Source organism: Schistocerca gregaria, chromosome 3 (genome assembly GCF_023897955.1).
Source record: "Schistocerca gregaria isolate iqSchGreg1 chromosome 3, iqSchGreg1.2, whole genome shotgun sequence".
Lineage (NCBI taxonomy): Eukaryota > Metazoa > Arthropoda > Insecta > Orthoptera > Acrididae > Schistocerca > Schistocerca gregaria.
The window spans coordinates 168,622,344-168,635,780 of NC_064922.1; the positions used below are offsets into that span (position 1 = coordinate 168,622,344).

At 40.4% G+C, this 13,437-nt stretch overlaps 1 protein-coding gene across 1 annotated transcript in view; it reads left to right on the forward strand.

Moving 5' to 3' along the window:
- Positions 1 to 11,846, forward strand: part of LOC126356263 (eukaryotic translation initiation factor 3 subunit A) — a 60,444-nt gene extending 48,598 nt beyond the window's left edge. The window contains exons 16-18 of the mRNA XM_050007104.1: positions 9,046 to 9,122; positions 9,827 to 10,002; positions 10,752 to 11,846. Coding sequence (XP_049863061.1) covers positions 9,046 to 9,122; positions 9,827 to 10,002; positions 10,752 to 10,834 — 336 coding nt within the window. The 3' untranslated portion in view covers positions 10,835 to 11,846. The remainder of the gene's footprint in view (positions 1 to 9,045; positions 9,123 to 9,826; positions 10,003 to 10,751) is intronic.
- Positions 11,847 to 13,437: the final 1,591 nt, after the last annotated feature.

Below are 13,437 nucleotides of genomic sequence, written 5' to 3' on the forward strand. Positions count from 1 at the left end.
GACTGTTTAATACTTTGTAACAATAAACTGTTTTCTATTAGCTTGACGTCACAACTGTTTACATTTGGTTTGTTTGACCAGTTGCCGACGGGCTCATGCGCATGCGTATTTAACTCGTGTATGAACAGTACCTTATCCCGCTTCGCGCTGCTTGAAGTGTGGCTGTTAGCTGTATCGGCAGTAGCAGAAATCAGCCAAATGCAAATGAGAGAAATTTTTCTCGCTTGCCACAGCTGCCAGATTCGCGCATGCACAGAGTTCTCTGAGTTGTAGTGGGGAGGGGGTTAGTCTCCACCTGACCCCTGTTTGCATAAAGTGATTTCGCTATTTCCTCTTCATTTACATCTCCCACGTCAAATGAAAACAAAACAGATTTCTGCAGCCGGGAGCTATCGAGTGAATTATAATACATTCACATAATTATGGAGGGCAAAAATATATTATTAGTTTGTTTCCTGATTTTATTATATTCTCAAATTATTAGCAGTCAAGCATTAATCGCCTTGGAGAACAATGAAGTTGTACTGCAAGAAAATTTATATCCCATAAACCACACTGAAAAGCTTAATATCAGATGGGACCTACTTCATTGTGAATCTGGAAAAACCAATGTGCACTTCAAGCCGAATTATGGATTTTAGTGTGTTTTACGAAATTCCAATACTTTCAGAGTATCCTCTGATGTCCTGTTTCTTTTATGGCGTAATGTAAGCTCTCGTAGTGCTTTAGACATACAAACATTCGGGCTTCCTACAGCACTGTAGCTGTGCACGCACAGTAAGGCCTGTTTTCTGGCGCTTCTGGCAACTGCTAAATCGAATCCATTTCTAACAGACTCGGGATAGTGTTGCGAATGGTAGTTCGAAAAGTGTTACTTTCAAAGTAAATTTCTTTTCACGCAAGATGAATTATGTGTGAGAAAGTGGGATGAATTTCTCAAATCAGAGCGTTTAAAATTGAACACTTTTAGGACCAGTCACTTAAAAGAATTTCGAGCCTAGAAGACCATACATTTATCTCATTATTTTAAATTTACTGGCACGTTTGTGTGATGTATCTTACATGCTATATAGAACAATATTACATGTGAAAGCTTAGCTTCTCTTGTAGCGTATTAATCATCGAGACCAATATTATACATGAAAGCTTAGCTTTTCTTGTGGCTATACTATGTATATTTAGTAAACCATTAACTTTTCCTCTTTGAGTGTTCGAGCTATGTAACAGTGATCTTGATATTGCCTGACTGCATCATGTGTCCTATGCTCTGAATATCTGCTGTCGTTGGCTGGCAAGATCACGTTGCACGAGATATGATTGGCTTACAAAAGGACATTGCAATCTTGATTTCAACCCTCTGGAAACTAACGTGCTGTGTTTGGTGCAATTCGAATTTATTCTTTCGTAATATGAAAATATGCAGCGTATGTGTTGCTACACATCAAAGGTCTTTCCAAAACTTCTCTTTTTTTTCCATCAAGAGTCTCTCCAAAACTTCTCTTCCCAATTTCTTTCTTTTCCGGAGAGTTCTATGCTAGTGTATAAAACGTTAACCTTTCAAAGCAGTGATAAGTTGTACAGTTCCAAAGGAAAAATCTACAAAAACCTAATGTCACTTAGCATGGATAAAGTGTATTTTTGCCCGGGAAAAAGTATATTTTTTAAACGGAATATCCGGGAATTTTTATCCTTGTCCACGTATACACTCTGTATATTATCTTAATCAATCTATGTATCTCAGCAAAAAATTATTCCTCCTGTTTCACAGTAAACTGTGGGTTACACAGTTTTTCCTTCATCTTTGATAATAGATAAATACATCGAATAATGCAGTACTCACATTTGAGTGACCATTTACCAAACTTGTTTTTGAATATTTTACACTTCAGTGTGTTAAACTACTAATTGTTGTTGTATGGTCCCTTGTGCTACACAGAACAAAATGTATCCAGTAATCATAGTATCAGCCACCAACATTATAACATGAGAAAGCAATGAAAAAATTGACACTATTTTCCAGAGCAATTAGAATTGATCTTGACCAAATCATGATTTAGTTTGTGTATGTCTTGACAAGTGTACCCCTCTATGTATACATGTGGACATTTGCTAGGAAAATGAATAAGTCCCGTAAGTTGCTACACAATAGTTGCAGGTGATTGCATTCTACTGTTAATTTCCGTTCCATTTTACTGTGTTACCCCAATAAAATATCTTAAGTCTCATTTAAAAATAAAAGAAACCAATTATTTTCTTTCCCCTCCATGTAATGTGAAGAAATGGAATTCCTAGTTGTGAACACCTGATTTTCAATTAAGGTTTTTTGAAGGATGGCTTGCTACACAATCTTTCCTGAGTGCTTAGATAATTTTTGTGAATGCATTGGCCATTTTTCATTGGTATTGATTTAAATTTATGAATTATCTTCCCTGAACAAGAAAACATATTTTTATATTAGTGAAAAGATATAATCTTACTGAGTTCTCTCAAATATAACAAAATATAGAAACAATGGACCAGAAAACAATTTACGGAAGATTAATTAGTGAAAAAGTGATTTTGAAGTACCCAAAATGGAAGACTATATGGGTTGTGGGTGACAGAGATTGAGTCAGTTACAAAATATTGAACTGCTGTTATTCTTAGCTTCACAGACTTTTCAGTGCAATACGAAAAGATGATTTCCATCAGTGACGACCAGTTCTACACTAAAAATGTTGAAAAAAAGTTAGGAGTTGCTAATTATGTTGTGCAGTATTAGCTGTGAAATACAAAACTATCAACAAGAAATATTAAAAAGAAAACAAACTTGAATTTACCACTTGAAGTCTATGTATATTCCACTGGTCACCGTTCAGTATTTGTAAGACAGGACTTTATGCCATTACCAATTTCTCTTTTGTTCCACTTACATGACAAAAGTAAAGAGACAAATGCCCTTTCTGCAACCATGCTCAATTTTCTCTCATCCCATTCTTATATCTAATACTTTGTTTTGACAGTAAAAGTCTGAAGTAAGTTTTCTTAAAAATTTGTCTCGACGGAGCCTCAGTTTTTTGTAGAGCTTTTAGAGGACAGGTTTGGGGAGGTGGAGGGCTTCCTGGAGGACTTGTCCAAAATGCGCTCAGGGTCAGTCTTGATAAAAACGCATCCTCTGCCCATTCACGGTCATTACTCGCATGTGACAAGCTGGGGGATGTTTCCATTACCATCATGCCTCATAAGATGTTAAATGTGGTCCAGGTTATTATATTACACAGGGACCTCCTTTTGCAGTCTCACGACGAGCTGCGTGCCAACTTGGACGCACCGGATGAAATGAACTCCTCGTCGCTCTATCAGGGGCTGAGGGATAACCAGGATGTCACCGGTGCCTTCATCTTGGCCGTCGAGGGTGACTCATTACCCGAGAAGGTCAGGGTGATGGTCTATTGCTGTGATGTCAAGCCATATATCCCTCCCTCAATGCAGTGCTTTAAGTTCTGGAAGTTCGGCCATTATATCTTCCTTCTGTACTTTCAGCATCACATGTCGAGATTGTGGACATCCATCCCATCCCAATACTCCATGTGTCCTGCCTCCCATCTGTGTCAACTGCAGAGAGCATCATTCCCCTTGCTCACCAGACTGCAGGACTTTACAGCAAGAAAGGAAAATCATGGAATACAAGACCCTGGATCGACTGGCCAAGAGGAAATTTGAGTGCCTACATCTTGTGGCTATGACTGCCGCTACGAGAACAGTAGTAGCCCCATCAGTTCCGCGAGTTCTAGTCGACTCTCAGAGCTGGAAGACTCTGCCCGTCCCCTTGTTGGTGGGAGACACTTCCCTCCCTGCTGCTCCCGCACCACCGACCTTGGGACCACTGTCCCCCCCAACCATCGGGGACACCAGTCCCCACTTCTCAGCCGGAGAAGCTTAAGTCTTCTTTGGCTTCTCTGCTAGGAGGGGCTCCCTTGGGTCACCCCCATCCCAGGTTTCTGCTAGTGGAAAAGATGACGCCGACCACTGGTTGAAATGCTCAAAAGCAGCTGGTCGTAGGGCTTCACGATCATCGTCAGCCCCGGTGACCGAATCAGTGAAGGCCTCCCAGCCAGAGAAACCCAATGATCAGTGAGAGAAATCCAAAAAGAAGACCCCGAAGACCTGCTTTCTGCATCGCTCTCCAGGAAACATGGCTCCTGGCAATGCGGACCCCTGCCCTTCGCAGCTACAGGGTATATTACAAGAACCATAGTATATATAATAGTTTGTTAGTTGGAGTTTGCATTTGCCCTGAACTCAGTATGTAGTGAACCTATGCTCCTTCAAACTCCTCTCAAAGCTGTGGCTGTCAGGATATGGACTATACAGGAAATAACATACATCTCCCTCCAGATGGTGCGGTACCCCTGCACTGATTGATCAACTCCCTAAACCTTTCGTACTTTTGGGAGATTTTAACGCCCATAACCCCTTGTGGGGTGGCACCACGCTTACTGGCCGAGGCTGAAATTTCGAAAATGTGCTGTCCCAACTCAACCTCAACCTCTGCCTCTTAAATACTGGGGCCACCACACATTTCAGTGTGACTCATGGTAGTTACTCGGCCATTGATTTATTAATTTGCAGCCCAGGACTCCTCCCATCTATCCACTGGAGAGCACATGACGACCTGTGTGGTAGTGATCCCCTTCCCCATCTTCCTGCCACTCCCTCGGCATCGTGCCCTCGCACACCTACCCAGATGGGCTTTAAACAAGGCAGACTGGGTAGCCTGCACCTATGCTGTCACCGTTGCATCTCCCCCACGTGGTGTCATCAATGTTGTGATTGAGCAGGTCACTACAACGATAATTTCTGTGGTGGAAAATACGATCCCCCATTCTATAGAGTGACCCCAGCGATAGACAGTCCCTTGGTGGTTGGCAAGCTCTACAGCGACATAAATGGCACCCATAACTAGAGCACCTAATAGCCTTTAAACAGCTCCGTGTCCGTGTTCACCTGTTTATAAAACGGCGGAAATGGGAGTGTTGGGAGAGATATACATGTCGACCATTGGGTGTTGTGTGTCACTTTCCCAAGTATGGACAAAGATCAGATGTCTCTGGGGCCCACTTCAGATTTCTATCCAAAACTTTATGTTGCTCCGTACTTTCCATGTCCAAGTTGGTGCCTCCCATAGTTCCCCCTGTATTCAGAAGAATGGTGTTCTGTAGGGCTCCATATTGTGTGTTTCTCTATTTTTAGTGGCCATTAACGGCCAAGCAGCAGCTGTAGGGCCTTCAGTCTCCCCTTCTATGTGTGTGGATGACTTACGCATTTCGTACTGCTCCTCCAGTACTGGTGTTGCTGAGTGGTGCCTACAGGGAGCCATTCACAAAGTGCAGTCATGGGCTCTAACCCACGGCTTTCAGTTTTGAGCCGCAAAGTTGTGTGTCATGCGCTTCTGTCTGCATCGTACCATTCATCTGGAACCTGAACTTTATCGTAATGATGATCCACCCACTGTAACATAGATGTATTGAATCTAAGGACTGGTTTTTGACACCCGATTGACTTTGCTACCTCGCCTTTGTCAGCTTAAGCAGGACTGCTGGCAGTCCCTCAATGCCCTCTGCTGCCTGAGCAACACCAGTTGGGTCGCAGATCGCTCTATGCTGCTGCAGCTGTACAGAGGCCTTGTTCAATCCCACCTTGACTATGGGAGTCCAGTTTACGGTTTGGCAGCGCCCTCAGCATTGCGTTTCCTCAACGAAGTGCACCACTGTGGCATTCACCTAGCAACAGGAGCTTCTAGAACAAGTTCGATGACATGCCTGGTGGAAGCCGGAGTCCTTCCATTGCGGATCCAGTGTACACAACTGCTCACCAGTTATGTTGCACACATTCATAGTTCTGAGCATCCATATTACTGTCTCCTCTTCCCACCCGCGGCAGTTCATCTCCCGCATCGGCGGCCCAGGTCAGGACTCACAATTGCAGTTTATGTGCGATCTCCCTGAACTGTACTCCTTCCCCGTACCACCTCTACTTGAAGTCCATTCACGTACACCTCCATGGTGTACATCTCGGCCAAAGCTTCGTCTGTACCTTTTGCATGACCCTAAGGACTCCATCTCTCCGCTGTTGCTTCCTCTCAGTTCTTGATGTGTTCTAGGGCTCTGAAGTTGTTTACAATGACGGTTTGATGGCTGATGATAATTTTGGCATTGCCTATGTCCACAGAGGCCATATTGAACAGCATTCCTTGCCTGCTGGCTGCAGTGTATTCACTGCAGAGCGTGTGGCGATATCTCGTGCACTTCCTGTTCTGTTGAGTTGTATCTCTTCTGTTCTGACTCCCTGAGCAGCTTACAAGCTATTGACCAGTGCTACCCTCGCCATCCTTTGTTAGCGAACATCCAGGAGTCCATCTCTGCCCTGGAATGGTCCAGTCATTCAGTGGTGTTTGTGTGGACTCCGGGACATGCCAGAATTCGAGGCAACGAACACGCTGACAGGCTGGCCAAACATGCTACGTGGAAACTGCTCCTGGAGATGGGCATTTCTGAAAGTGACCTGCATTCTATCTTACACCACAAGGTTTTTCAACTTTGGGAGATGGAGGGGCATAACAGTATGCACAACAAACTGTGTGTCATTAAGGGGACTGTCTATGTGTGGGAGTCTTCCCTGCAGGCTTCTCGTAGGGAATCCGCATTGGCCAAATGTGACTCACATGGTTACCTCCTACGTCGTGAGGACCCACCTTAGTGTCGCTGTGGCTTCCAAATGTTGGTCGCCCACCTTTTGCTGGACTGCCCACTTTTAGCTGCTCTGCGGCAGACTTTTAACTTTCCCAGCACGCTACCTTTGGTTTTGGGTGACAGTGCCTCAACAACAGGTTTAGTTTTACATTTTATTTGTGATGGTGGGTTTTATTATTTGATCTGAGGTTTAGTGCATGTCCTTTGCCCCTCTGTGTCCTCCACCCTAGGGCTTTTAAGGTGGAAGTTTTTTGTGTGTTGCAGTGTGGCTGGCTTCTTTTTTTAATCTCATCATCAGTCAGGCATGGTAATCTGCTGTTTTGTTTTTAATCTCCTCTCCCCGTTTCTTGCATCTCTCTGTGGTTTTCTTGTCCTGTTTTGTCCATTGTAGTGTTTCTTGTCCTCCTATCATTCTTCTGGTTCTTCCTTTCTCCTATTGTGCCATATGTCTTCTTTGTTTTCTTCTTTCCCTTGGGTAATTGTTCTACTCGGAACGGGGGACCAATGACCCTACAGTTTGGTCCCCCACCCTTTTAAACCAACCAACCCACCCACTGTCCTCCATATTTATTTATTTATTTTTTATTCTCATCGCTATATTCATGCTGGTACATAAAGCTACATCACCATAAATCAAATGCGCATTTCTGACAATGTTCCACATTTCTCGTGTTGGATGGCATGCCAAAGTAATTGGAGAGTTTCACAATAGGCCTTTGAATTCATTGTTTCTCCTCTTGGCATGAACTCCGCGTGGATCAAAACCTTTCAGTCCCAGAAAACTGTTGCCATCACTTTTCTGATGTTGGGATTTCTGATTATAGTGAGTGAGTTTCAAAGATGCTGCTCCATAGACTGATGTTTGCCCTCCATAATTCTGTAAGAAACATACGTTTCATTTCCCATTATGATGTTGTTGAGATATTCATCACTAACATTGTCATGTCTTACTAACATCTTTCAGAATCTTAGGCACTCACCATGCACACATTTTTTGTAGCCAAGATGCAGTGTCATTATTTTATGTAGAAGCAGTCGTGAAATTCGTGGAATGACTCATATGATGAGCTTAAAGTAAAATGCCGCTTTTCCTGAATTTTGTTGTCAACATTTGCTTTCAAGTCATTCATAATGACTGATGGCCTTAAACTCCAATGTTCATTGTGCACACTGATTCTTCTCTGATAAAACATAATGCACCATCTCCTCACTGAAGACTCGTTCATTGCATTGTCACCATAAACCTTCTTTGTTTGTTCATAAATATCAATTTGCCAAGCATTTTGTGTACTGTGTGCATCACATATGGTGGGATTTTCAATGGGCGCCACTATTTCGAAAGGTCTCAGACCAATGAGGCATGACCATTTGCCAGCAAAACTCAGTTTACAGTGGTGTGGGAAGGAGCTAACGAGCAAGTTTTCAATTGTGGTGGTGGGGGATCAGCACTGGGAGTGGCACGCAGTCAATACTTTTCTTGACGATCTTCGTCATTGCTTTTGCTTCAGACTCTGAATTTTGTGATCAACAGATATATACTGTTTTTATTAGCTTTTCATCTAAAATCTACATAGATTTCTTATTTCATGTTAAAATATTAGGCAAGGATTTATGTAGATTTCTGAAAAAATAAAGTTTGATATTTTGAGGGGTGCTTTTCCACCCCACACCCCCATCCTTCCGAAGATAGTCAGCCGTCAATACAACAAAGATCTGCAGCGCTGCTATAATGCTGCTATGCATATACTTTTTGGGAAGCTGTGCACTAAAAGTGAACGTAACAATTAGTTCACTTGTCTTCTGCATAATGTTCCCCTGCTAGAAAATAGTCAAGCAGTTTGATTTCCATCAGTTCTCTCTACTATAGAAAATGTAAATCTCCATTGTTCAAAGAATTCGTGCTGTATTTTAAAGTTGTGAAGAAGTACTAAAATTCTCTTGAAGCAATTAAAAACAAATCAAAACAGTATTACATCTACCAGACTTGTGGTGCCTTTTAGTTGCTGGTTTGAACATTTAGCTGCTTTGGAGGTTTCAAATGCAATTTTGTTGTTCCAGCACCGCTCCCTAATATGTGCTCTTCCTGCATTACTCCCTACTGTAATGTGTCAGTAGATACATTTTAAAAATTGAATTTAAGTCTTTTCTGTAGGAATTATACAATTTGTTTCAGTGTTTTACTCCATGTAGTGATAGACGTAAAGTGGTTCTATTTCATGAAAGAAACATGCTATATAGACGTTAAAGTAGATTTCAGTTTCTATGAAGCTACAAATATTTAGCACATATTGTTATTTGTGTTCAATTTCTCCAGGCTACTGGAAGCTGGAGGGCAGCTCAGCGACCTGTTGAACCAGAGGCCAATGATGATGATCGTCGCTCGGCAGCAAGGTAGCAGCGTTTTGGTTTGCAATTTGTAGTGTTACTATATATTACACCTTTATTAAATATTCATTAAATAAATAGTATGTCTCTGTGGTGTGTAAATGAAGCTTCATCGGTTTCTCTTCTTCAGGACCAAAGATATCTTACCGCAATTATTATGCTCTAAACTTTATGGTTATAAACAATACAAGATATGTCTTTCTTTTATTTTCATGTAATGTACACTGACAGGTGGCAGAAATTTTCTTTCCTTTTAGAATAACTTTTTCTTTGCATTCTTCTGTAAATCATTGACTAGGTTATTAATTGACATAGTCAGCACCAGACTATTTTAAAATTCACTATTTATTTAAACAAAGCTGTTACAAAAGCATGACTGCTCATCTCTTTGCATGTGCTCAGTTCAACAACCACAGAGAGAAGACAAATTACACCTGCATCTCATTTTTTGTTTATTTTTAAGACAACTGAAAATGAGACAACAGCAGGGGTAAAATTGCTCAACTGAGCACCTAATCAATAGTGGAGGAAAGCTGATGAGGAAATTAAAGATTGAAATGCTACGTGAATCCATGAAACTTAAACTGAAAGAGTTATGTCAGAGCTGTTGAAGATGTGATATATTATCTGGGGAAAATTATAAAAGTACTTCCCACAGACAAAGCTCACACACAGTATTTATACTAAATAATTTTTTTACATTATTTCAGGCGACCTCTTCCTCTGTCTGCTGGTCCCCGGAAAGATACAATGCCAGTGAGTGACTGGCGGTCGGGTGGTAGCAAGGACAATGACCTGAGGAGTGGGCCAACTTCTGCCACGCCAGATGGCCGTCGTGCGCCAGCTGGTCCTGATAGAAGAGGTGATCCGCTACGTGAAAACAGACGTGAGTGTAAATCTGTCAGTCTTATGTTCTAGATAAAAGGAATTTTAACTTAAGTTTGAGCTCGGAAAAATAAGATTAATTTATGGTAGCTCTCCATGTGTCTCCGTCATTCCTTAAATCTCAAACCTGCAATAAATGTGTTAAAAGTATCAGTGTGTTCATAATGATTTAATTGTCTTTCACTACGGCAGTCAGTTATATTCCCTAGACTGTGACAGCTGTCATAGTTTTTTGACATCATCTTTTTATCTATGTGATTTGAAAAAATCATTTCCATCAGTTACCTGCTTTAAGATTTTACTGCATTTCAGGCACATCTTTATGAATTATATAGATTGTTATTTCATCCACAATTTTCAGTTGTTTAACAGCAGTTTATATCTGCATGTTACAAACTTGTTCCGGGTTTAGTTTTGCTGAAGGGACTACTTCCATGGATGCTCTGTGTTGAGACTTCAGATTCTTTGAATTTTGTCACCATATCTGCTTTTTATTTAGAGACATGTAAAATGAGGTGAAATGTCAACAGAAACATAATTGTGGTGGTCAAGGCAATAGGGGAATTATGTCGATGCTAGTAACAAATGAGAGTGGTAATTTTCACAAACTGGGCTGGAAGATTTGGGTATAATGGAGACAAAAAATTACTAGTTATTTACAAAGATTGTATTGATAATTTCATATAGAATTGAAATGCATTTTTTTAAAATACTTTGTCCATAAATTCATAGTCCTCAAATTTCTTGTAGCCCGTCCTGGTGAACAACAACCTCCACCCATTGGAGTTGAAGATGGAGATGATGGAAATTGGCAAAAGGTTGGACGCCGTTAATATTAGTGATCATAGCTCTCCAGCGCCACGTCCAACTACAGAGGACTGGTTCTCTCCAAGACGTGTTCTTAATTGTTATTGTGCATGATAAACTTGTTTGATCATGTAAGATTCTTGCAAGTTGTCTCAACTAAAGCAGCTTTCAGGTTTGAAAGCAAAACACAGTAGCACTTCCAGAGTTCAGAAGGGTGTTTAGTATAATTATTTTTAACAGTATATTATAACAACTTGATATTTCTATTGGATATGGTAATTGTATCTGATAAAATGGTACACATCTAATAAAGTGTGCGATAACTGTTAGCTCTGTTGGTGTCAGAAAGGAAGGTTAACTAAAAGGTTGCCTTTATTTCTCTCTGTATGTATCCCTCTTTCTAATTAAGAACAGTTTTTTGTTTGTCCTTAAAGCTGATTGCCAGCTCATTTTTCTTTGTGGTGTATTATTTACACTGTTTTATATGTAACTTTTTCATTACTTTATTTCAGTAGTTTGTAATCCTGCACTTATTTTGTTTGCAAATTGCACTTAATTCAACCAGACCGCTCTGCACCACGAAATAATATATAAAATCATTGTCTGAGTTTGTCCAACATAGGCGTGTGTTTTTCACAATGCTCAGATATAAGTAATTCAAGACTGTTTCATTATTTGGTGTTCATACTCATTTTGTCACATTTATTTATCATTGTTGCTTCCCTTAAAGTAAAAGTGGATAGGCCTAAAGTACCAATTAGCTTTCATAAAGATTTGTTCTGTTTTATGGTCTGGTACAATGTGTTTTTATAACTGTATCAGTTGGTATGCAATGATTAACAATCATGTTCATTATATTACTTGTAATTAAGCAATTTTCTGTATTTACTATATGTGGCTGAATTAATTTTGTGGAAGTCTCTATCCTCCTGGCTTCGTTGTATATTTTTCAGATTCTGATGTTCAGTCAATATTGTGAAGCAAATTGTTCCGCTCTTGAAATAAATGTCAAGGTTCGGAAATGCACAGTCAAAATTATATTTGTAGATTCATTATTCCTCTCAGTCAACCACTACCCTGCCCATCTATATTTTCCTCTTTCCCTGTTTTTTTACTAGAGAATTGTCACTGATTCTTTGTACTAAATGCAACTCTAATTTCTAATGAATATTGATGTCAAGCTTGACTCCACTATTTGATTTACCTCCAGTTTGCATGTTCTCTCAGCCAATTGTTAATTGATGACCTTTCCTTGTCTGTTATCTTTTCTCAGCTCATTCCTGTACCTGCAGCACTGCTTTATGTGATTTACTCCATGCCTTTTTGAGTTAAGGTAACATATTGGCCTAATGTGTACTGAAGAAAGAAGTTTTTCCTGTATCACTTGATGTGTCAAAATAAAAGTGGCTATGCATCAGATATCGATGTCCCTGTTGGTATAATAGTTACCAAAATTGCACTTTGATCCAGAGGTAATGTCATTCTGGTGTAACTATTGATGATTATGGGAAAAAGAATGAATAATGACACATTTAGAGCTTGTTAATGTCATTAGTTCTCATGTGTAGTTGGATACAGCTGAGGTATTTCAATAGTTTGAAAGATCAGCAGTCACATGTTTGTAACCATATTTACTTTGCTACCCAAATAAAGTAGGGAGTTATTTCACACACCATGTTAGTTACTTACAATTTTTCTAATGCGTTTCTATCTAAGACTGCCATGCCTTCATTGTTGCAATCTATTCTTGAATCTAGGAAGTCAATAAACTGATTCTTTTTTCTTTGGTCATTGTAGATTGAATTAATTGATGATAGTTTATGGTGATCATCAGAATAATTGTCACACAGTCATTCTGGATAATTTTATTGGTAGTATACGTAAAAGGTGATATAATGTGTTCAGTTTACTAGAAAATGAAGCAGTAACAATTCTAAGGGAAAAGACATGTTAATTTGGACCCTTTTAACAGTGATCACTTGTGAAAGGTATAATGGTTTGGTGGTATCAGGATCAGCACCGAACACACTAAAAGACTTTTATTCTACCAGATTCACATATTATCATCTTAAATTCATTTGTGTTTGGATCCTCGTTTCTGGACTACCATATCCCAATCAAAATAACAGTCTGTGTACCAAAGCTAGCATTTCTAATAGGTTTTTAGTGTGTTTTTTATTTTCATAATTCTGCCCCTCCCCCATGGACCTTGCCGTTGGTGGGGAGGCTTGCGTGCCTCAGCGATACAGATAGCCATACCGCAGGTGCAACCACAACGGAGGGGTGTCTGTTGAGAGGCCAGACAAATGTGTGGTTCCTGAAGAGGGGCAGCAGCCTTTTCAGTAGTTGCAAGGGCAACAGTCTAGATGATTGACTGATCTGGCCTTGTAACAATAACCAAAACGGCTTTGCTGTGCTGGTACTGCGAACGGTTGAAAGCAAGGGGAAACTACGGCCGTAATTTTTCCCGAGGACATGCAGCTTTACTGTATGATTAAATGATGATGGCGTCCTCTTGGGTAAAATATTCCGGAGGTAAAATAGTCCCCCATTCGGATCTCCGGGCGGGGACTACTCAAGAGGATGTCGTTATCAGGAGAAAGAAAACTGGCGTTCTACGGATCGGAGC